The 24,464-nt window shown below is 46.7% G+C and overlaps 1 protein-coding gene across 1 annotated transcript; it reads left to right on the forward strand.

Moving 5' to 3' along the window:
- Positions 1–1,608: 1,608 nt before the first annotated feature.
- On the forward strand, positions 1,609–23,423 carry LOC133581359 (basic helix-loop-helix domain-containing protein USF3). The gene is made up of 7 exons (XM_061935345.1): positions 1,609–1,718; positions 4,744–4,853; positions 4,920–4,951; positions 7,041–7,123; positions 7,200–7,296; positions 10,653–15,019; positions 21,533–23,423. Exons 2-7 carry the CDS (start codon positions 4,810–4,812, stop codon positions 23,303–23,305), a joined length of 6,396 nt encoding a protein of 2,131 aa, XP_061791329.1. The 5' UTR covers positions 1,609–1,718; positions 4,744–4,809; the 3' UTR covers positions 23,306–23,423.
- Positions 23,424–24,464: the final 1,041 nt, after the last annotated feature.

The raw sequence follows: 24,464 nt of genomic DNA on the forward strand, positions 1-24,464 counted from the left end.
CTTCATTTCTGCTTTGGAACCTTCAGGGCTCAAGTCGTATCAATAATCAACTTTGATAACACTTTTCATTTTTCATTTGGATTTTTATGGAAGAAACTCAAAATATGCAATCTTTCCCCCACCAAATATTTGAAAGTGAAATGTGTGCAGTCTTGATTAGGTCAATAATTCATAACATTGATTTGGATTCATTATTATTTTTGAGCAAAGACAGTTTTTTAAAATATGCCACTAACATTTGCAGGGATCAGAAGTGTTAAAAATAAGTCATATGTTCTCATTTTTTACGTTTTCAACACTTAGATCTTTAGATCAACTTCAGATCTATCTGTCCTTGGTAAGTTATTTTTTGTTGGTTTAATGTCTGTTTTGTCAAAGAAAACCCATTTTATATGACAATCACACACACAATATGCAGTATTTTATATGACAATCACACACTGCAGTATTTCATATGACAATCACACACAATATGCAGTATTTTATATAACAATCACACACTGCAGTATTATGACAATCACACACACTGCAGTATTTTATATAACAATCACACTGCAGTATTTATATGACAATCACCCACAATATGCAGTGTTTTATATGACAATTACACACAATATGCAGTGTTTTATATGACAATCACACAATATGCAATATTTCATATGACAATCACCCACAATATGCAGTGTTTTATATGACAATTACACACAATATGCAGTGTTTTATATGACAATCACACAATATGCAATATTTTATATGACAATCACACACAATATGCAGTATTTTATATGACAATCACACAATATGGATAGGCCCCTCCCACCTCCCATGACATGCACCTGGGGATAGGCCCCTCCCACCTCCCATGACATGCACCTGGGGATAGGCCCCTCCCACCTCCCATGACATGCACCTGGGGATAGGCCCCTCCCACCTCCCACGACATGCACCTGGGGATAGGCCCCTCCCACCTCCCATGACATGCACCTGGGGATAGGCCCCTCCCACCTCCCATGACATGCACCTGGGGATAGGCCCCTCCCACCTCCCATGACATGCACCTGGGGATAGGCCCCTCCCACCTCCCATGACATGCACCTGGGGATAGGCCCCTCCCACCTCCCTTGACATGCACCTGGGGATAGGCCCCTCCCACCTCCCTTGACATGCACCTGGGGATAGGCCCCTCCCACCTCCCATGACATGCACCTGGGGATAGGCCCCTCCCACCTCCAAAGAGATGCACCTGGGGATAGGCCCCTCCCACCTCCAAAGAGACGCTCCTGGGGTGTGAATGTTGTCTATCTGTGTTGATGAGGTGGTGACTTGTCCAGGGTATACCTCGCTTTCTGCCCGAGTGCAGCTGAGATAGGCTCCAGCACCCCGCCCCCGCGAGGGACAAGCGGTAGAAAATAGATAGATGGCCATTACAAATGAGCTGCGGGCACTTGAGAAGTTGTTCACCAACACAAGAGTGCTTTCAGTGTCTGCGCAACCTACTTGCCCTTCACTGATTGGCTGCGTCCTCCAGACTTTGAATTCTGATAGGCTGACAGCTCCGTAGGCCCGCCTCTTTTTGCTGCTCGATTGTTTTTGAGCTATGTTGACTATGCTGCTAGCCAGCTAGCCAGCTAGCCAGCAGTGGGAGTGCAAACATTGCGAGGAGCAGACTTCTTGTAACTTCTTGTAACTTCTTGTAACATGTCCACTACGCAGCACAGGTTAGTGGCCATTCGCAGCCTTTCATCACGCTTTCTTAGCTGAAACGGTGCTCAATTTCTCTTCGAAATCATGCCTTTAAAGTCAGCTAAGCTAGCTAGCCGGATAAGCAAAGATTTCTACTTTTTCTTGGATTAAACGTCGTAATAAGTGTGTGGATCATTTATATTACACTACAAATATATTTATATTACACCACAAATACCATCTCCAGACTGCGTTACTTGACGTTTGTCTTATGTCCAGGCTGCACATGTTTGGAAATGACTTCAGATTGCTAAGACTGTTGTCTTTCTAAGACACCAAATGTCTTTTAACTACACAAACATTGTCTTTCTATGCCACCAAATGTCTTTTAACTACACGACTATTGTCTTTCTATGCCACCAAATGTCTTTTAACTACACGACTATTGTCTTTCTATGCCACCAAATGTCTTTTAACTACACGACTATTGTCTTTCTAAGCCACCAAATGTCTTTTAACTACACGACTATTGTCTTTCTAAGCCACCAAATGTCTTTTAACTACACGACTATTGTCTTTCTATGCCACCAAATGTCTTTTAACTACACGACTATTGTCTTTCTAAGCCACCAAATGTCTTTTAACTACACGACTATTGTCTTTCTATGCCACCAAATGTCTTTTAACTACACGACTATTGTCCTTCTATGCCACCAAATGTCTTTTAACTACACGACTATTGTCTTTCTATGCCACCAAATGTCTTTTAACTACACGACTATTGTCTTTCTAAGCCACCAAATGTCTTTTAACTACACGACTATTGTCTTTCTATGCCACCAAATGTCTTTTAACTACACGACTATTGTCTTTCTATGCCACCAAATGTCTTTTAACTACACGACTATTGTCTTTCTAAGCCACCAAATGTCTTTTAACTACACGACTATTGTCTTTCTATGCCACCAAATGTCTTTTAACTACACGACTATTGTCTTTCTAAGCCACCAAATGTCTTTTAACTACACGACTATTGTCTTTCTATGCCACCAAATGTCTTTTAACTACACGACTATTGTCTTTCTAAGCCACCAAATGTCTTTTAACTACACGACTATTGTCTTTCTAAGCCACCAAATGTCTTTTAACTACACGACTATTGTCTTTCTATGCCACCAAATGTCTTTTAACTACACGACTATTGTCTTTCTATGCCACCAAATGTCTTTTAACTACACGACTATTGTCTTTCTATGCCACCAAATGTCTTTTAACTACACGACTATTGTCTTTCTAAGCCACCAAATGTCTTTTAACTACACAAACATTGTCTTTCTAAGCCACCAAATGTCTTTTAACTACACGACTATTGTCTTTCTATGCCACCAAATGTCTTTTAACTACACAAACATTGTCTTTCTAAGCCACCAAATGTCTTTTAACTACACAAACATTGTCTTTCTAAGCCACCAAATGTCTTTTAACTACACAAACATTGTCTTTCTAAGCCACCAAATGTCTTTTAACTACACGACTATTGTCTTTCTATGCCACCAAATGTCTTTTAACTACACGACTATTGTCTTTCTAAGCCACCAAATGTCTTCTAACTACACGACTATTGTCTTTCTATGCCACCAAATGTCTTTTAACTACACGACTATTGTCTTTCTATGCCACCAAATGTCTTTTAACTACACGACTATTGTCTTTCTATGCCACCAAATGTCTTTTAACTACACGACTATTGTCTTTCTATGCCACCAAATGTCTTTTAACTACACGACTATTGTCTTTCTAAGCCACCAAATGTCTTTTAACTACACGACTATTGTCTTTCTATGCCACCAAATGTCTTTTAACTACACGACTATTGTCTTTCTATGCCACCAAATGTCTTTTAACTACACGACTATTGTCTTTCTAAGCCACCAAATGTCTTCTAACTACACGACTATTGTCTTTCTATGCCACCAAATGTCTTTTAACTACACGACTATTGTCTTTCTATGCCACCAAATGTCTTTTAACTACACGACTATTGTCTTTCTAAGCCACCAAATGTCTTCTAACTACACGACTATTGTCTTTCTATGCCACCAAATGTCTTTTAACTACACAAACATTGTCTTTCTAAGCCACCAAATGTCTTTTAACTACACGACTATTGTCTTTCTATGCCACCAAATGTCTTTTAACTACACGACTATTGTCTTTCTATGCCACCAAATGTCTTTTAACTACACGACTATTGTCTTTCTATGCCACCAAATGTCTTTTAACTACACGACTATTGTCTTTCTAAGCCACCAAATGTCTTTTAACTACACGACTATTGTCTTTCTATGCCACCAAATGTCTTTTAACTACACGACTATTGTCTTTCTAAGCCACCAAATGTCTTTTAACTACACGACTATTGTCTTTCTAAGCCACCAAATGTCTTTTAACTACACGACTATTGTCTTTCTATGCCACCAAATGTCTTTTAACTACACGACTATTGTCTTTCTATGCCACCAAATGTCTTTTAACTACACGACTATTGTCTTTCTAAGCCACCAAATGTCTTTTAACTACACGACTATTGTCTTTCTATGCCACCAAATGTCTTTTAACTACACGACTATTGTCTTTCTATGCCACCAAATGTCTTTTAACTACACGACTATTGTCTTTCTATGCCACCAAATGTCTTTTAACTACACGACTATTGTCTTTCTAAGCCACCAAATGTCTTTTAACTACACGACTATTGTCTTTCTATGCCACCAAATGTCTTTTAACTACACGACTATTGTCTTTCTATGCCACCAAATGTCTTTTAACTACACGACTATTGTCTTTCTAAGCCACCAAATGTCTTTTAACTACACGACTATTGTCTTTCTATGCCACCAAATGTCTTTTAACTACACGACTATTGTCATTATGTGAGAGCGGTAAAGCAGTGTCCAGATGTGAGTTGTCCAGGTGTGAGTTGTCCAGGTGTGAGTTGTCCAGGTGTGAGTTGTCCAGGTGTGAGTTGTCCAGGTGTGAGTTGTGCACGTTGTGTTTCAGGAGGGGCAGAGGAAGGATGTGAGGTCCACCTGGTGAAGGATGTGAGGTCACCAGGTGTAGGACAGGATGCCAGAGATGACTGAAAGTGACTCAAGTGGACGCAAACCAAAGTGAGAACTGAACGGACATTTCTGCTGAAGGATCTTTGATGTCTCACTTCTCCAAACCTTTTGCAGGAAGAAGAAGAACAAAGAGTCCCACAATGCAGGTAAGATGTGTCCTTCCATTCCACCTGTGCTCGCCATCTTTGCCTTGCGGGAGGTCCTTTTAAAGGCAATCCAGCAGTTGTCTGGGTTCTAGAACAAGGACAAGTTTGGGTTAAAGAGCAGCAGACTTTCTATGAAGGTGAAGACTTTTAATGACAAGGAAGTTACTTCATGTGAAGAATATTTACAAATACAAACACAACAATATCAATGACAACACAACAACTTCCAGCTACAGCACCATTGCAAAAGCCACAACACAACTTTAAGGACACAACGGAAGTGACAGTGGAGCAAGTTAGGGTGACGGACACACTTCCTCAACCTTGTAAATTAGTCTTATTGAAAATGTTGATGTTGTCACACTTCACTTACTTTTACAACTTCCTTTCTTTGTATTGTTGTGTTTTGGCTCATAGTTGTTGTGTTGTGGTTTTATATTGTTGTATTTTGGCTTATAGTTGTTGTGTTGTGGCTTTATATTGTTGTGTTTTGGTTCATAGTTGTCTTCTGTCTTTCTATTGTTGTGCTGTGGCTTTGTATTGTTGTGTTTTGGCTTATACCGTATTTTCCGCACCATAAGGCGCCCTGGGTTATAAGCCGCGCCTTCAATGAACAGCATATTTCAAAACTTTGTCCACCTATAAGCCGCCCCGTGTTGTAAGCCGCATCTAACTGCGCTAAAGGAATGTCAAAAAAACAGTCAGATAGGTCAGTCAAACTTTAATAATATAATAAAACCAGCGTGATGTGGGCGCGCATGGAGTCGTATATCAACATGGACGAAGCTGCGTGAAAAAAGCCACCCGGCCTCTTCGCGTAAACTTAAACTTACCTTAACCACTCGCTCATCTTTTCTTCATCCATCCCTTCGAGTTAGCTTTTATGATGACGCCGGCTGGAAAGGTCTCTTTTGGCAAGGTCTTCCTTTTGAATATCACCATGGGTGGAAGTTTCACCGAACGTGCTCCCGTTGTATCCACAGTGCGGTTCACAGGAATATCAGTTGCTGTGAAATAGTAATCCGTGTGCGGATGGAGAGATTGCGTCTTTTCATGAACCGGATCCCTGACGCTTAGTAGGAGCCATTTTGTGGTCTTTACAGATGTAAACACACAAAGGAAATGAAACGTACGGTAACATCCGCGCGCTTTTTCTTCTTCTACGCGGGCGGGTGGTTGCTTACAGTAGAAGAAGAAGCGCTTCCTGTTCTATGGGGGCGGGTGCTTACCTTGGCGGTTGCTTGCGTAGAAGAAGAAGCGCTTCCTGTTCTACCGGGAAAAAAGATGGCGGCTGTTTACCGAAGTTGCGAGACCGAAACTTTATGAAAATGAATCTTAATATTTATCCATATATAAAGCGCACCGGGTTATAAGGCGCACTGTCAGCTTTTGAGAAAATTTGTGGTTTTTAGGTGCGCCTTATAGTGCGGAAAATACGGTAGTTGTTGTGTTGTGATTTTATATTGTTGTGTTGTGGCTTTATGTTGTTGTGTTTTGGCTCATATGTGTTGTGTTGTGGCTTTGTATTGTTGTATTGTGGCTTTGTATTATTGTGTTTTGGCTTTATCTTGTTGTGTTGTGGCTTATAGGTTTTGTGTAATGGCCTTATGTTGTTGTGTTGTGGCTTTATATTGTTGTGTTGTGGTTTTATGTTGTTGTGTTGTGGCTTTATATTGTTGTGTTTTGGCTTATAGTTGTTGTGTTATGGCTTTATGTTGTTGTGTTGTGGCTTTATGTTGTTGTGTTGTGGCTCTTGTGTTACCTTAATCGTAAAGCCCGGGGATTTCCCTAGTAAATCCTGGAGCCAAATAGGATGGACTGTGTCTTACCCAGGTGTGGTGACAGTTTGTTATGGGCAAGCCAGAGACAGAGATGACTTAGTTGGGTGCTGAGTGCACTTTCAACCTTCAATTTGTCCCTGTCCGAGGCCAGGATGGCAGAATGGTCCGAGGCCAGGAACAAATTGCTGGGATGGTATTGTAAAAACAACATGGTCCCTGAATGGTATGGCAACCAGCAGTTGAGAATGGAATGGTTGTCAGAAGGAATGGTTGGCGCCCTAATGACATAAGTATGTTGTCCTTTGTAGTTGAGAGACACAGAAAGGAGAAGATAAATGCTGGAATTAACCGCATTGGTAACCTTCTGCCCTGTTCGCAAGCACTCCGACAGGTAGGATGCATTTGGAAAGGAGACCATGTCACTCACCACTCTCTGGTAAAACCCGTCCATCTGTTTGACTTTGCAGAGTAAGAACATGATCCTGGACCAGGCCTTTCGCTACATCACCGAGCTGAAGAAACAGAATGATGCCATGCTGCTGGAGGGCGGCGACAAAGTCCAAGGTAAAGTCCTTGCTTGATCGACCGGCATCAGGCCTTCAAACTGCCTGTCTGGAGAACAAAAACATTTCAGTCTTTCCCACAGGACTGACATCTATTTGTGGTGGTGGGTGGCCCAGGTCGGTGTGGGGGAGGGTGTATTTTTCTCAATCGTCCATGACGCATGTAACTTTTTAAAAAGGCGAAACAAATCTTCGACTATTTTTTTCTAACTAGTGTCAACAATTCAGTTCAAAGGTGCTGTTTGCAACTTCCTTACAGTTACACTTTTCAAAGCAGAAACTAAAACAAGAACACCCCCAGCTAGCTTATGTTACGCATTTGTTTAACAATCGTCTATATTTGAAACAATTACAAAGTTTATGAAATACAGGTTTTTTTGCCGGCCCGAATAAAATGATTGGTGTTTACGGTGTGGGCGGTCATACCACCCGGTCTCGTGTGGGCGGTCATACCACCCGGTCTCGTCAACACGTACACGCAAGGGAGCGCATGCACACGTACAAAAGCAGTCCAAGAGAAGCAAGGAACAATTTGCAGACATGTTGTTATGATAGAATATGCATTTAATGACACCTAATGCTAGCTATCCTAATTGCTATGATCAGCTAACAACACCTAAAGCTAATGTGCGTGCATGTGTTACGTACGTACGTACGTAGTTACATCATTACGTAGGAGTTTGCTTTGCCATGTTTTGGTTCAGTTTCATTTCTACATTGTGCCAAGGCCCTGGTTCAGTTTCATTTCTACATTGTGCCACAGGCCCTGGTTCAGTTTCATTTCTACATTGTGCCCAGGCCCTGGTTCAGTTTCATTTCTACATTGTGCCCAGGCCCTGGTTCAGTTTCATTTCTACATTGTGCCACAGGCTCTGGTTCAGTTTAATTTCTACATTGTGCCACAGGCTCTGGTTCAGTTTCATCTCTACATTGTGCCACAGGCCTTGGTTCAGTTTCATTTCTACATTGTGCTACAGGCTCTGGTTCAGTTTAATTTCTACATTGTGCCACAGGCTCTGGTTCAGTTTCATTTCTACATTGTGCCACAGGCCCTGGTTCAGTTTCATTTCTACATTGTGCTACAGGCTCTGGTTCAGTTTCATTTCTACATTGTGCCACAGGCCCTGGTTCAGTTTCATTTCTACATTGTGCCCAGGCCCTGGTTCAGTTTCATTTCTACATTGTGCCCAGGCCCTGGTTCAGTTTCATTTCTACATTGTGCCACAGGCTCTGGTTCAGTTTAATTTCTACATTGTGCCACAGGCTCTGGTTCAGTTTCATCTCTACATTGTGCCACAGGCCTTGGTTCAGTTTCATTTCTACATTGTGCTACAGGCTCTGGTTCAGTTTAATTTCTACATTGTGCCACAGGCTCTGGTTCAGTTTCATTTCTACATTGTGCCACAAGCCCTGGTTCAGTTTCATTTCTACATTGTGCCACAGGCTCTGGTTCAGTTTCATTTCTACATTGTGCCACAAGCCCTGGTTCAGTTTCATTTCTACATTGTGCCACAGGCCATGGTTCAGTTTCATTTCTACATTGTGCCACAGGCCCTGGTTCAGTTTCATTTCTACATTGTGCCACAAGCCCTGGTTCAGTTTCATTTTTACATTGTGCCACAGGCCATGGTTCAGTTTCATTTCTACATTGTGCCACAGGCCCTGGTTCAGTTTCATTTCTACATTGTGCCACAGGCCATGGTTCAGTTTCATTTCTACATTGTGCCACAGGCCCTGGTTCAGTTTCATTTCTACATTGTGCCATTTCATTTCTACATTGTGCCAAAAGCCCTGGTTCAGTTTCATTTCTACATTGTGCCAAAAGCCCTGGTTCAGTTTCATTTCTACATTGTGCCACAAGCCCTGGTTCAGTTTCATTTCTACATTGTGCCACAGGCCCTGGTTCAGTTTCATTTCCACATTATGCCACAAGCCCTGGTTCAGTTTCATTTCTACATTGTGCCACAGGCCCTGGTTCAGTTTCATTTCTACATTGTGCCATTTCATTTCTACATTGTGCCAAAAGCCCTGGTTCAGTTTCATTTCTACATTGTGCCAAAAGCCCTGGTTCAGTTTCATTTCTACATTGTGCCACAGGCCCTGGTTCAGTATCATTTCTACATTGTGCCACAAGCCCTGGTTCAGTTTCCTTTCTACATTATGCCACAGGTCCTGGTTCAGTTTCATTTCTACATTGTGCCAGAGGCTCTGGTTCAGTTTCATTTCTACATTGTGCCACAAGCCCTGGTTCAGTTTCATTTCTACATTGTGCCCAGGCCCTGGTTCAGTTTCATTTCTACATTGTGCCACAGGCTCTGGTTCAGTTTCATTTCTACATTGTGCCACATGCCTTGGTTCAGTTTCATTTCTACATTGTGCCACAGGCCTTGGTTCAGTTTAATTTCTACATTGTGCTACAGGCTCTGGTTCAGTTTCATTTCTACATTGTGCCACAGGCTCTGGTTCAGTTTCATCTCTACATTGTGCCACAGGCCTTGGTTCAGTTTCATTTCTACATTGTGCTACAGGCTCTGGTTCAGTTTAATTTCTACATTGTGCCACAGGCTAAGGTTCAGTTTAATTTCTACATTGTGCCACAGGCTAAGGTTCAGTTTCATTTCTACATTGTGCCACAGGCCCTGGTTCAGTTTAATTTCGACATTGTGCCATTTCATTTCTACAATGTGCCACAGGCCCTGGTTCAGTTTCATTTCTACATTGTGCCACAGACCCTGGTTCAGTTTCATTTCTACATTGTGCCACAAGCCCTGGTTCAGTTTCATTTCTACATTGTGCCACAGACCCTGGTTCAGTTTCATTTCTACATTGTGCCACAAGCCCTGGTTCAGTTTCATTTCTACATTGCGCCACAGGCCCTGGTTCAGTTTCATTTTTTCATTGTAACACAGGCCCATTAAAAAAAACTAGCTGCCCTCTGCACTTTGGACACCCCCGCCTTACAAATTTTACTGGGAAGGTGAAGTGTTACCCATGATTTGTCGCCACAGATAAAGTACATAATTCCTAATCGTATGAAAACGACATGTTTAAGCAAGCTCTCTCGCTTTGCGGCCTAGATGGTGACTCTTTAGAGGGGAACAAATGTCAAAATTCGAACACGACGGAAAGAGACTATGAGGCTCATGTAAAAAAGGGCCTTGTGTACTGAACGATACCTACCGCCTAGTGGAAACATGACTACGGTAAAGGTCATGAAATGAGCTTTTTGAGCTAAGTCATTCATTTCAGTGGACAGTGCAGCCATAAACGCACAACAGTTGGTATCTAATAGAGCGAGGCCACTATTTGAGGATTTTTGTCATAATAGATAATTCCGCTTGTTCTCGGTTTCCACAGCGGAGGAGATCCGCCGACTGCGGCGTCAACTGGATGAGCTTCGCAAGGAGAGCGCTCACTACATCGAGCTCCTCAAAGCCCATGACATCAACCTTCTGGAGGACCTTACCCTTCACTGGAAGGGTAAGCAGAGCTGTGCCAAGGTGGCCAAAGTGACGCCCACCTATCAGCCCCCAAAGGGAATAATGGTCTCCTCTGACGGCAAGGAGGCGAGTCCTGGCAAACAGCAGTCCGACTCGTTAATTCTTCAGGCCCCTACTGAGGTCGGCACAAAATTAAGGGTAAATGAAACCTTGCTGCACATTGAGGCTTCTTCCACCGCTTCCACAGTCCCACACAGCCAGTCCACAACAGGCCTCGCTGTGGTGGAGCAGATCCCAGTCGTCCCCTCTTTGCCACCGTCTGTGTCCTACATCACCCTTCAGCTCCCCCAACACACCAACATGGCTACTTCAGCATGCCCACACCTCACTCAAAGCCCACCTGTTTCCAGCTTCACAACACTGGTTCCGACCATCACCACGGCAACCGCCATGCAGGACACGACCACCAGAACCGTAGCTTATACCGCCATCCGTAACAGCCAAGCTCTCCTCAGGGCGGGGGCGGCCAGTAGCACGCAAACCACGTGGACGACACTGCAGATGGCGGGCAACACGGTGCAGCCTGTCTGTCAGAGTCTTGGCAGCACTACCCAGTCTGTCCACCAAGTGACAGTGTGTCGTCCTCCTTCTGGTCAACCCATTCAAATACACATGCAAACTCCTGTGCAGCAAGCCCCCATCAGCGCCCACAGTCAAGCAAGAACGCCCCAGCTTCGACCTTCAATTCAGACGCTCCTCGCCCCCGAACCTCAGACACTCCTCGCCCCACAACCCCAGTGCGCCGTGCTACCACAATCTGCCATTATACCTCAGCCAGCTATGGTAGCTCACCCCGCTATCGTCTCCCAGCCCCAATCTGCTGTTCTTCAGCCAGCCTCATTAGTTCCACACCCTCCTGCTGCCCTCCTCCCTCAAACTCAGCCTGCGATGCCCCAGCAGCAGGCCACCGTGCTTCCCCTCCTGCAGACCATGCAGGTGTTACAGGTCAACCCTAACGTCGCGGCGGTCTCTGCACCGCAGAACACACACAATGCCAGTGTGGTCATCTTACAGCAGGCCAGTTCCTGCCCAAGCCAGCCGGTCTTAAGAGAAGACAAGCCAACGCCATGTCAGCACATTGTTATCATCCAGGCCCCCAATCAAGCTGCACCCGCCCCTCAGAATTCTCAGGTGGGCCTGGTGCCTGCTTCCTTACCTGCAGTGTCAACTCAAACACCCACACCGAGCAGCTCGGCATCAACCGTGCAGAGTGTAAGCGGCAAGCAGCTGGTGCACATCCTCCCACGCCCGGCTCAGCCTCCTGTGAGCCAAGCGCTCACCGGTCCAGGGGTCCAAGCAACCCCACAGACCATCACTGTGAATGGGCAGGTGTTCGCTCTGCAGCCCATGACAACGTCAGACAAAAGCGCCTCGCAGGGCGTCCAGAGTACAATCCAACTGGTCCAGCCCACCACCACAGAGGAGCCGACGACTAATATTGCGCTTAAGAGTTTGGGGGCCCTCAGCAGTCTGAACCAGAGCATCTCTCAGGGCCTTCCACTTAGTATCACTAGCCAGAGCAGCAGCGTCCCGCCTTCACCTGCTGCATCAACAGTGGTCCTGCAGCGGCCTGCTCCTTTGACAGTTCCTGCAAAAACCATCAAACAAGGTCTAGTGCTTAGTGCTCCTAAACCTGTAGGAAAGAGGCTCAGGACTTCTCTTTATGCTCAGCGGTCTGCAGGTAAAAAGACCAAAGAATCAAATAAGAGTGAGCCCAGCCGGGCTTGCTTAGACATTTCTTCCATGGTCACCACCACCATCAGTGACGCTGTAGAAAATGCTACCGCCACATTAACACTTTCATCCAGTAATTCTCAGCCGCAAAGTCTAGGCTCTGTCAGCTCCACTCAGAGTGATCTTATTCTCAGGCAAACCAAAACCAGTGTGACGCAAGCAGTTGTCAGCGCAACATTAATCAAGCCTTCAGAGAGTGATAAAACATCTTCCAGCAGTAGCTCAGTGGGAAGCAAACTTGTCGACTCAGGAGTAAAACAGTCGCCCACTAGGTCAGTGACTAACACTACACAAAGCAAGACAGCGCCACCTTCTGCTAAACAAAGCAGATGTGTTGTTACCACCGCTTGTCCTATTGCAGTCTGCGGCACAGTTTCAACATCCATAGCTCCCAGCACGCCAACCAGCTCAGCTTCTTGTCCCCAGCGAACCACAACAACGCCTCTGCCTTGTAAGAAGCCAGTTCCCTCCTCCACAGCATCCACAAGCGCCACCCTGTCTTCATCTGCAAGCTCCGGTAATACCCCAACAATTTGTCCAGAGTTGAGAAAAGGATTCACGGCCACAAGAGAGCATCAGTCGGAAGTCCAAGTGCCCGACTCTCCAGAAAAACCCAGACAGCTCCAGGAAGAACAAGCAATCACACAAGCAGAGACCCTATCTGACGCGACATCTAAAAAATATTTTGCGCTCCCTCATGGATTGTACACTAATCTGAGCGACCAAGCAATGGAGCACCCCACACAGACAGACTCCCCCATGTCGTCAGTGGCAGAGGGAGTTCGAGGCTTCTCTGTGGCCTCCATGCTCCCTCAGGGTCACAGTATAAGTGCCTCTTCCGCTACCTTCGGCACCTTCACATTCACTTCAGAGCAGGCTGAGATGTTAGCCCTGGCCATGTTGGAGCAGGATAGTCCTGGGAGGAGGACTGGAAGCTGCACCGGGAGCGATGCAACACCAACTAGCAACACCGCACCAAGCGACACCACCGCACCAAGCGACACCACGGCACCAAGCGACACCACCGCACAAACCAACGACAGCGCACAATCCAACGACGCCGCACCATCCCACAACGCCGCACCATCCCACGACTCCGCACCATCCCACAACTCCGTACCATCCCAAAACTCCGCCCCATCCAACAACAACGCACCATCACACAACACCGCACCAACCAACAACAACGCACCATCACACAGCACCGCACCATCACACAACACTGCACCAACCAATAACACTGCAGCGGCTTGGGAGCCTCCAAAAGTGTCTGTTAATAAAGACAAGACTGTGCAGCAGACTAAAGTTAGCAAACCTTTGGACACAGTAAAAGTTCCAGTTCAAGTGTCAACCAGAGGACAAGTTGGAGATGTCTCCGTCAGTGGGAGCAGTGCAAGCAGACATCCTCAGAACTTGCCTCATCACATCTCGTACTCACAGCCTCAGTCTGTCCCTCAGGTCCAGACTCAGAGTGGCCCAGTGGCAAGCCTGAGTGTCAACAACCTGATCAGACCCAGCTCCTCGCAGCATCCCTACCCTGCTGCTCCAAGTCTGGCAGTCCAGCAGGCCTCAGGACCCACATCCGCCACCGCCGCCTTCGTCCACGTGTCTCGAGGCTCCAACAACTCGCACAACAGCAATTCTGGTGCGTCCCAGCTCAGCGAATACGCCCCCATGAAAACGGCTCTAATGAGGGCTCAGGCCGAGCGCCAGGTCAAGATCATCTCAAAGCGGCAGGCCCAGGAGGAGGCCATGCTCAACACGGGAAAGCGAGCCAAACCTTGTCCGGCACCGCCACCTGCTGTAGGCCAAAGGGACGTGAAGGCAGCGGAACACAGCCAGATGATGGTGGGACAGCTTCCCCCCTCATCTTCAGCCATGGCGAGGATTCATCCTGAAGGCTCGCTCTTCTCGCCAAACTCCTTTATGAGTCCCCCTGAGCACAACCAGCCTGGAGTGCTCCATCTGCCCCAAAGTCATCCACAGCATCCACCAGCCCAGCCTGGACAGCATCTGGGAGGTAATATCTACATGAAGCAGCAGCAAGAGCAACACAGGCACCATCTTTATCACCTCCAACACCACCTGACTCAGCCCGATCCCGCACAGCGACACTCGCTCCACCAGAGGGCGCTGCAGGAACAGCAGCAGCAGCAGCAGAAGAAGCGGGGGCTGGGCTCACCCGCTGGCATGCAGCAGAAGCAGCATCACTCACAACAGCAACAGGCTGCACATCAGCATGCTCAACAACAACAACAACAACAACAACAACAACATCAACACCAAGCGTCTCATCCTCAGCAGCATCAAGCACACCAAGCACAGCACCAACAACATCATCAACAACTGCAGCAGAACTCTCATTCCAGACACCAGCAGCATCTTCAGCAGATTCAACATTTTAGACATCAGGAGAAAATCTGCGACGCTCAGGCTCCTGGAACCAGAACCCTCCACGGCAACCATTTGGCCCAGCAAGACCACCTCAAGGTTGGACTACTTTTACTTTTTTCTACAACTAAAGTCTTTTCATGACTCAAACTGTAAACATTGTAAACATAACAGACTGTAAAGCTAATGCTATTGTTAATGCTAACTTTGGAACAAGTTATAGTCTAGCATGCTCACATTACCTCTCAACTTAGCTCACATGGAGTAAGCTGACAATAATTTATGAACTCCCTTTCTTTGATTACCACTAAGATTATGTTTATAATCGACCCCCATACAAGTAAGTAGGACAATAAATCAAAAACTTGTCAAACTGGCTGGAAATGGTTGAAAATTACAATATAAATAAATAAAATTAAATATCTTTCCTCTTTGATGAATGGAACGCCACGTTCCAGCAAATCTGCCAGTGCTCCTATAAGTCCACAAAAGAATCAACAAACCTGTGCACACCTTGAAGGCACTCCTCTGTGCTCAACCAGACAAATAGCCTGAGCTGGTGCGCGAGGTAGAGTAGTTTAGGCTGGATCAAGTTGGTCTCACTTCGACGCACAGCAAGAGCTCTGGACTCTTTTCCAATCTGGCGTTGACAGGCGGGGTGGCTATACTTGCTGCCCTGCGGCTCAGAGCCTGTACGTTGGAGTTTAACCCGGTTGATGAGAGGGTAGCTTCCCTTCACTTCCGAGGGGGGGTGGGTCCTGACTGTAGTTTGTGCTTACGCACCAAACAGTAGCTCAAAGTACCTGCTCTTTTTGAAGGCCTAAGAGGGAGTACTGGGGAGTGCTCCCTCAGGTGATTCCCTTGTTCTACTGGGGGACTTCAACACTCAAGTTGGCAACGACAGTGAGACTTGGAGAGGTGTGAATAAGAGAAACAGCCGCCCTGATCAGAACCAGTGTGGTTTTGTTATTGGACTTTTGGGCTTGTCTCAGATTGTTCATATCATACACCATGTTCAAACATAAGGGTGTCCATATGTGCACTTGGCACCAGTACACCCTCGGCAGCAGTTCCATGATCGACTTTGTTGTTGTATCATCGGATTTGCGGTCACTCGGGTGAAGAGAGGGGGCGAAGCTTTCTATTGATCACCACCTGGTGGTGAGTCAGCTCTGATGTTGGTGGAGGATGCTGGACAGACCTTGCAGGCCCAAACGCATAGTGAGGGTCTTCTGGGAACCACTGGCAGAGTCTCCCATCAGAGTTTCAATTTCAACCTCCGGAAGACCTTCCAACATGTCACGAGGGAGGCACCGGACAATGAGCCGAGTGGACCATGCATGTTCTGTACCTCTGTTGTCGAGCCAGTCGATCGGAGATGTGGCTGCAAGGTGATCGGCGCCTGTCGTGGTGGTTATCTCAAAACCCGCTGATGCTGTTGGATCCTGTTGGGTCCTTTTGGCTCATGGGACTCTGGAGGCAGTGGACAGGTACCGACAGGCCAAAAGGTGTGCGGCTTTGGCAATTGCAGAGGCAAAAACTCGGACATGAGGAGTTTGGAGAAGCTTTGGAGAACGACTTCCGGACAGCTTCGAAGCGATTCTGGACCACCATCCGCTGCCTCGGGAGGGGGAAGCAGTGCACTGTCAACACTGTGTATGGTGGGGGTGGTGTGCTACTGACCTAGACTGGGGAAGTTGTGGATCGGTGGAAGGAATACTTTGAAGACCTCCTCAATCCCACCTACACGTACTGTAAATGTGTGTGTGTGTGTGTGTGTGTGTGTGTGTGTGTGTGTGTGTGTGTGTGTGTGTGTGTGTGTGTGTGTGTATAAATATATATATATATTTATATATATATATTTATATATATATATATTATATATACAGTGGTGGTCAAAAGTGTACATACACTTGTAAAGAACATGATGTCATGGCTGTCTTGAGTTTCCAATCATTTCTACAAGTCTTATTTTTTTGTGATGTAGTGATTGGAGCACATACCGTATTTTCCGCACTATAAGGCGCACCGGATTATTAGCCGCACCTTCTATGAATTACATATTTCATAATTTTGTCCACCAATAAGCCGCCCCGGACTAAAAGCCGCGCCTACGCTGCGCTAAAGTGAATGTCAAAAAAACGCTGCGCTAAAGTGAATGTCAAAAAAACAGTCAGATAGTTCAGTCAAACTTTAATAATATATTGAAAACCAGCGTTCTAACAACTCTGTCCCAAAATGTACGCAAATGTGCAATCACAAACATAGTAAAATTCAAAATGGTGTAGAGCAATAAATAGCAACATAATGTTGCTCGAACGTTAATGTCACAACACACAAAATAAACATAGCGCTCACCTTCTGAAGTTATTCTTCATTCGTAAATCCTTCGAATTCTTCGTCTTCGGTGTCCGAATTGAAAAGTTGCGCAAGCGTGGGATCCAAAAATGGCCGGCTCCGCCTCGTCGAAGTCATCGGATTCAGTGTCGCTGTTGTTGTGCAGCAGTTCTGTGAATCCTGCCTTCCGGAAAGCTCGGACCACAGTTGTGACCGAAACTATCTGCCCAGGCATTTACGATCCACTGGCAGATGTTGGCGTATGTCGACCGGCGCTATCTGCCCGTCTTAGTGAAGGTGTGTTCGCCTTCGGAGCTGTGTGAAAAAAGCCACCCGGCCTCTTCGCGTAAACTTCCCTTAACCACTCGCTCATCTTTTCTTCATCCATCCATCCCTTCGAGTTAGCTTTTATGATGACGCCGGCTGGAAAGGTCTCTTTTGGCAAGGTCTTCCTTTTGAATATCACCATGGGAGGAAGTTTCTGGCCATTAGCATGGCAAGCTAGAACCACAGTGAAGGACGACTTCTCATTCCCTGTGGTGCGAATATTCACCGTACGTGCTCCCGTTCCACAGGAATATCAGTTGCTGTGAAATACGGTAGTAATCCGTGTGCGGATGGAGAGATTGCGTCTTTTTATGAACCGGATCCTTGTCCTTTGTAGGAGCCATTTTGTGGTCTTTACAGATGTAAACAGGAAATGAAACGTACGGTGATATCCGCGCGTTTTTTCTTCTTCTTCCGGGGGCGGGTGGTTGCTTAAAGCGCTTCCTGTTCTATGGGGGCGGGTGCTTTCCTTGGCGGTTGCTTGCGTAGAAGAAGAAGCGCTTCCTGTTCTACCGGGAAAAAAGATGGCGGCTGTTTACCGAAGTTGCGAGATCGAAACTTTATGAAAATTAATCGTAATAAAGCGCACCGGGTTATAAGGCGCACTGTTAGCTTTTGAGAAAATTTGTGGTTTTTAGGTGCGCCTTATAGTGCGGAAAATACGGTACTTGTTGCTCACAAAAAACATTCATGAAGTTTGCTTCTTTTATGAATTTATTATGGGTCTACTGAAATGTGAGCAAATGTGCTGGGTCAGAAGCATACATACAGCAATGTTAATATTTGCTTACATTTCCTTTGGCAAGTTTCACTGCAATAAGGCGCTTTTGGTGGCCATCCACAAGCTTCTGCTTGAATTTTTGACCACTACTCGTGACAAAATTGGTGCAGTTCAGCTAAATTTGTTGTTTTTCTGACATGGACTTGTTTCTTCAGTATTGTCCACACGTTTAAGTCAGGAATTTGGGAAGGCCATTCTGAAACCTTCATTCTAGCCTGATTTAGCCATTCCTTTACCACTTTTGACGTGCGTTTGGGGTCATTGTCCTGTTGGAACACCCAACTGCGCCCAAGACCCAACCTCCGGGCGGATGATTTTAGCTTGTCCAGAAGAATTTGGAGGTACCGTATTTTCCGCACCATAAGGCGCCCTGGGTTATAAGCCGCGCCTTCAATGAACGGCATATTTCAAAACTTTGTCCACCTATAAGCCGCCCCGTGTTATAAGCCGCATCTAACTGCGCTAAAGGAATGTCAAAAAAACAGTCAGATAGGTCAGTCAAACTTTAATAATATATTAAAACCAGCGTGATGTGGGCGCGCATGGAGTCGTATATCAACATGGACGGAGCTGCGTGAAAAAAGCCACCCGGCCTCTTCGCGTAAACTTACCTTAACCACTCGCTCATCTTTTCTTCATCCATCCCTTCGAGTTAGCTTTTATGATGACGCCGGCTGGAAAGGTCTCTTTTGGCAAGGTCTTCCTTTTGAATATCACCATGGGTGGAAGTTTCTGGCCATTAGCATGGCAAGCTAGAACCACAGTGAAGGATGACTTCTCATTCCCTGTGGTGCGAATATTCACCGTACGTGCTCCCGTTGTATCCACAGTGCGGTTCACAGGAATATCAAAAGTCAGTGGAACCTCGTCCATGTTGATAATGTTCTCTGGCCGGATCTTTTTTTCAGCTATCTTGTTTTTACAATATGCACGGAAAGTAGCCAGCTTTTCTTGAAAGTCTTTAGGCAGTTGCTGTGAAATAGTAGTCTGTGTGCGGCTGGAGAGATTGCGTCTTTTCATGAACCGGATCCCTGTCGCTTAGTAGGAGCCATTTTGTGGTCTTTACAGATGTAAACACACAAAGGAAATGAAACGTAATATCCGCGCGCTTCTTCTTCTTCTACGCGGGCGGGTGGTTGCTTACAGTAGAAGAAGAAGCGCTTCCTCTTCTATGGGGGCGGGTGCTTACCTTGGCGGTTGCTTGCGTAGAAGAAGAAGCACTTCCTCTTCTACGGGGAAAAAAGATGGCGGCTGTTTACCGTAGTTGCGAGACCGAAACTTTATGAAAATGAATCTTAATATTAATCCATATATAAAGCGCACCGGGTTATAAGGCGCACTGTCAGCTTTTGAGAACATTTGTGGTTTTTAGGTGCGCCTTATAGTGCGGAAAATACGGTAATTCTCTTTTTTCATTGTCCCATTTACTCTCTGTAAAGATCAGACCTTCTGGAGGAATGTTCTGTGGTCGGATTGAACAAAAATTGAGCTGTTTGGCCACAATACCCAGCAATATGTTATTGTGACTGTATGTATACTTTTGACACAGCAGATTTGCTCACATTTTCAGTCCCACAGACCCAGTCCCCCCGGCCTTTTTAAAGAGGTCTGGGACTCTATTGATTTTTCTGTGAGGGACATCATCAACAGCAGCTTGATTTCTGGCAGTGTGTCCTCTTTTTGTAGAGGAGCTGTTGTTGAGCCTTCCATCAAAAAAACAGGTTTTGATCCTACAAGTTTGTCAAATCATTGGCCCATTTCTAAAGGACTTTTGGTGTCAAACATTTTGGAGACGTGTTTTGGCGCAACTGCAGCCTTTTTTAGATGAAAATGGCACTTTAGATCCATTTCAGTCTGCTTTGCATTGTACTGAATCTGCACTTTTAAAGGTTTTTAATGACTGATTATGGCAGCTCTGCCATTTTAGTGCTTTTAGATCTCCCAGCTGCCTTTGACACAATTCTTTTAGACCGCATTGGAGTGCTTCACATCCTACCTGTCAGAGAGCTCCTTCTTTACTGTGGTGTCCCCCAGGGATCTATCCTGTTTGCTCTTGAGCTCCTCCCTCTTGGAGAGATTTTGAAGTGTCTTATCACTTTTATGCAGATGACTGCCAAATGTATTTGGTGATTTGAAAAGGCCACGCCCCCTGACGCCCCTGCTCAACTGTCTATGCCACGTCAAGGCTTGGTTAGCCCAGAATTGTTGAATAATGAATGAGGGAAAAAGGGAAATTGTAGTTTCACTGACTTGGGGCCATTGCAAAATGATGTCACCAGCTTTGGCGTCACTATAGACGGTGATTTTAAACTTGACAAACACGTCAATGTCCTTTTTAAAGCCTGTTTTTATCATCTTGGTCTATTAGCAAAAGTAAAACCGTTTTTATCTTTGAACCTTTGTGAAGAAGTGGTGCATGCTTTTATTTCGAGTGGCCTGGACTACTGCAATGCACTTTATGCTGGCATTAGTCAAAAGCTCTCTCCCGCTTACAGTTAGTCCAGCAGGATTTTTAACAGAGGCCAGGAAAGGCCAGCATTCTTGGAGACTTTGCATCGGCTCCCTCTTAATTGATTTGAAAATGTTGCTGTTTGGTTTTAAAGTTTTGCATGGACTGGCACCTCATTATATCTCATCTAAATGTACACTCCTGCGTGCGCTCTGAGGTCCGAGAGCCAGCTCCAGCTCGTGGTGCCCAAGACCAGACTTAAAACCAGGGGAGACAGGGCTAAGCTCTGGAACATTCTGCCCCTCCATGTTCCAACTGCTCCCACAGTGGACTCTTTTAAGTTTCCCACTTTTATTCTCTGCCTTTTAACACTACGTGACTCATGTTTTTACATTTTTTTTATTCTATTTATTGTTTTCATTGGTTTTACCCTTTAAAATCATTTTTAATCATATTTATTATTATATTGGTTTTATATTTAGTTTTTATTCAGTCATTGGTGGAGCTAAGGATAGTATTTGAATCTTGTTTTTAATATTTTTGTGCAGCACTTTGGAAACATTTTTGTTGTTTGAAATAAAGTGGATTGGATTGGATAAATGTACTTTATTGATCCCTGAGAGGAAATATATATATTTAATTTGCACAAGCAAAGTAAAACTTGACACAATGTTGTGTTTGTAGACGTTGTGTTCAAGTGACGTTTGTTTGTCCTCAGCCGGCTCAGGATCACGGCGCCATGCAGCGGATGATGAGTTCTCGGACTGTGGAGCAGCAGCAGCTCATCTCGTCTCCTAGCAACCCCGTCTCCCGTCCATCCGAGCTGTCCTGCGTTCCATCCCGCCAGGAGCGCCACCGCGTGTCCAGCTACTCCGCCGAGGCACTCATCGGGAAAAGCCCGACAAGCGGCGACCAGCAGCAGCGTTTGGCGCTGCACCTGCAGTCGGGCCGTGCTGCCGCCCAGGACCAGCCTGACCTGCGAGCGTACATGAACACAACCACGCGGGCGAAAGCCAACATGGCACACAACCCCCAGAACCGCCTCTCGTCGGAGCAGCACCCAGCTGACATACAGAGGGTCTCAGAGTGCCCCCCCTTCAAGGCCATGGCGGCAGGAGGACACCAATTGACCGGATTCGAGGCGCAGGTTTCACGCAGCGGCGACATGGCCCCTAAGCCGGGACTCCCGTCCCAGCGGGGACCTCCGGGCCAGCAACAAGGGACCTTCAGGATGGGTGTCGGTCCCCCGGCAGACAGTAGAAACCGCTATGCTGGCATCCAACTTGGCTCTCAGGGGTCACAAGGGGAAGCGTGTCACCAGACCTTCATGCAGAGCCTCCTTTCCCCCCACATGCTGGAGCACAGCAACCACCAGAGGGTGGCGCAGTGCTGTCCCCCGGTCAGCATGGAGTACGCCTGTGGCCCCCCATCAGCAGACATCCAGACCGCCAAGAGCTCCAGTCCCAATGTGCCCCCCAGCCAGAAGGCCTCGGCCATGAGTAACAAAGGTCATATCTCTCAGGTGAACGGCAACATGCACGGGGGTGTCCGAGTGGGTGTGGCCCACCCTCCCACGCCTCACAGCAGCTCTGAACCCGGTCGCCCTACCGCTGTCTCGAGGCCGCCCCCGGTCGTAAGCCAGCATTCACGCCACATCGCCCGGGACACTCAGAGCACCAAACTGAGACCGGGCGAACGGCCCAGATCTGGATCTTTACGACCCGCTAACCCCTTTGAGGCCGAGCCCCACCTGCCGGGGGGGATGTTGCTGGGCCGGCCTCAGCCCCCATCAGGGGGCGAGGCTAGGCGTAGCGCCATTGTTCGCTTTATGGCGGACGGCGCTCAGCCGCCTGGCGACAACGCCCTTGTGCCTGAACAACACCTGACGCAGAACTTCGGCTTCCCTTTTATCCCCGAGGGTGGCATAAACCCTCCACCCCCCATTAACGGCAACTCCACCTTCATCCCCCCCGTCAGCCAACCCAGCACCTCCCGTACGCCCTCCTTGCTGCCCGTGGAGTCCCCCCAGAACACCTTAGCCTCCTTCTACCCGTCCTACTCGCCTGCTGCCCACCCCAGCTTGCCGGGCGACGTCACCCTGCAGTACTTCTCCAACCAAATGTTCACCAGCCCCACTGCTGACAAGGCCAGCGCCCCCCCGCCGCCACCCCCTTTGAACAACCGCTTCGGCTCCATCCTGTCACCGCCGCGCCCGGTAGGCTTCGCTCAGGCCAGCTTCCCCCTGCTGCCCGACATGCCTCCCATGCCCATCACCAACACTGCAGGCATCACGCCTCACATCTCCAACTTCAGCCTCACCTCTCTCTTCCCGGAGATTGCCGCGGGAATGCCCACGGACGGTTCGGCCATGCCCATGTCGCCCCTGCTGTCCCTCGCCAACGCGTCCTCCGCCGACGCCAGCAAGCAACCCAACAGGCCCGCCCACAACATCAGCCACATCCTGGGACACGACGGCAGTTCGGCGGTCTGAAGGGGGACAAACCTTTTTAACTTATATGGCTTTTGTAAATACTCACCTTTCATATCAGAGTTTAGATTGTCTATTTGTAAATACCAAATGATGAATAAAGTTTATAAGAGATGCAGTACTCATCCTGTCCACTAAGGCGTACCAAGCAAGACAGTATGGACAACTGGGTTGCAGAGTTGGTCCCCAGCATGGTGCCTTGGAGTCACGTGACCAATCACTTGGCTTTATTCTCTCTGATTGGTCAAAAGCCCCTCATGTGACTCTAGGGCGCCATGTTGGGGACCAACTCTGAAACCCGGTTGTCCATACGCTGTGATATTTGAATGCAATGAAGACTTTGAGAAACTTTTGAAGGCAATACTGTCAAAACAATTCAGTGTAATACTCCTTGTGTCCACTTCAAGAGCAACATTTGGATGCATAGTCCTCTACACTAACCAGACTCTGGCCAGATCCTTGTAGTTGGCTGAGCTGCACACAAGGATCTGGGCTCGAAGGCATTGCAAACTCCTTTAAGATAGCAAAAAATAATGAAGCAATTAGTTGGGGATTTCATAGATGCGACGTAGCGCCAAAGGGACTTTGATTGAAACAACAATGGTGTGCTGACATTGATTCGGCTATTGCAAATGTTTTGTCACATCAATCGAATATTAACTATTTCAAAGATGAACAGAGAAGGATTTTGAAGGCATTTATTGGTGGCAAGAATGTTCTTCCGACCGGGTTTGTATTTCCCAGGGTGGCTCTAATCAGCGTCACGGCTTGATTTCCATGGGAGTGCTTAAAGTAGCACCTCGTTCAAGATAAGTGCTTTATCCAATCACATACAAGGCCCCGCCTTCTGAAATACATCTCCTATTGAGAAGTCCCACATCCTTGTGTGGAGAAGTCCCACATCCTTGTGTGGAGCTCAGCCAACTACAAGGATCTATCTGAGTCAGGTTACTTCTACACCAGAGTGTAATACTCTTTGTGTCCACTTGAGGGCACACCACTCAGTTCAATCAGGTGTGTAAGACCAAACATGGCGCCCTGCAGTCACATGAGGGGCTTTTGGCCTGATCTCCTAAACGATTGCTCAAACGCTCCTCACGTGACTCAAGGCGCCATATTTGGTCCCAGCTTCAAAACCGAGAGCCATACTCACACCATCATT

The sequence above is a fragment of the Nerophis lumbriciformis genome, linkage group LG07 (assembly GCF_033978685.3).
Source record: "Nerophis lumbriciformis linkage group LG07, RoL_Nlum_v2.1, whole genome shotgun sequence".
Classification (NCBI taxonomy): domain Eukaryota; kingdom Metazoa; phylum Chordata; class Actinopteri; order Syngnathiformes; family Syngnathidae; genus Nerophis; species Nerophis lumbriciformis.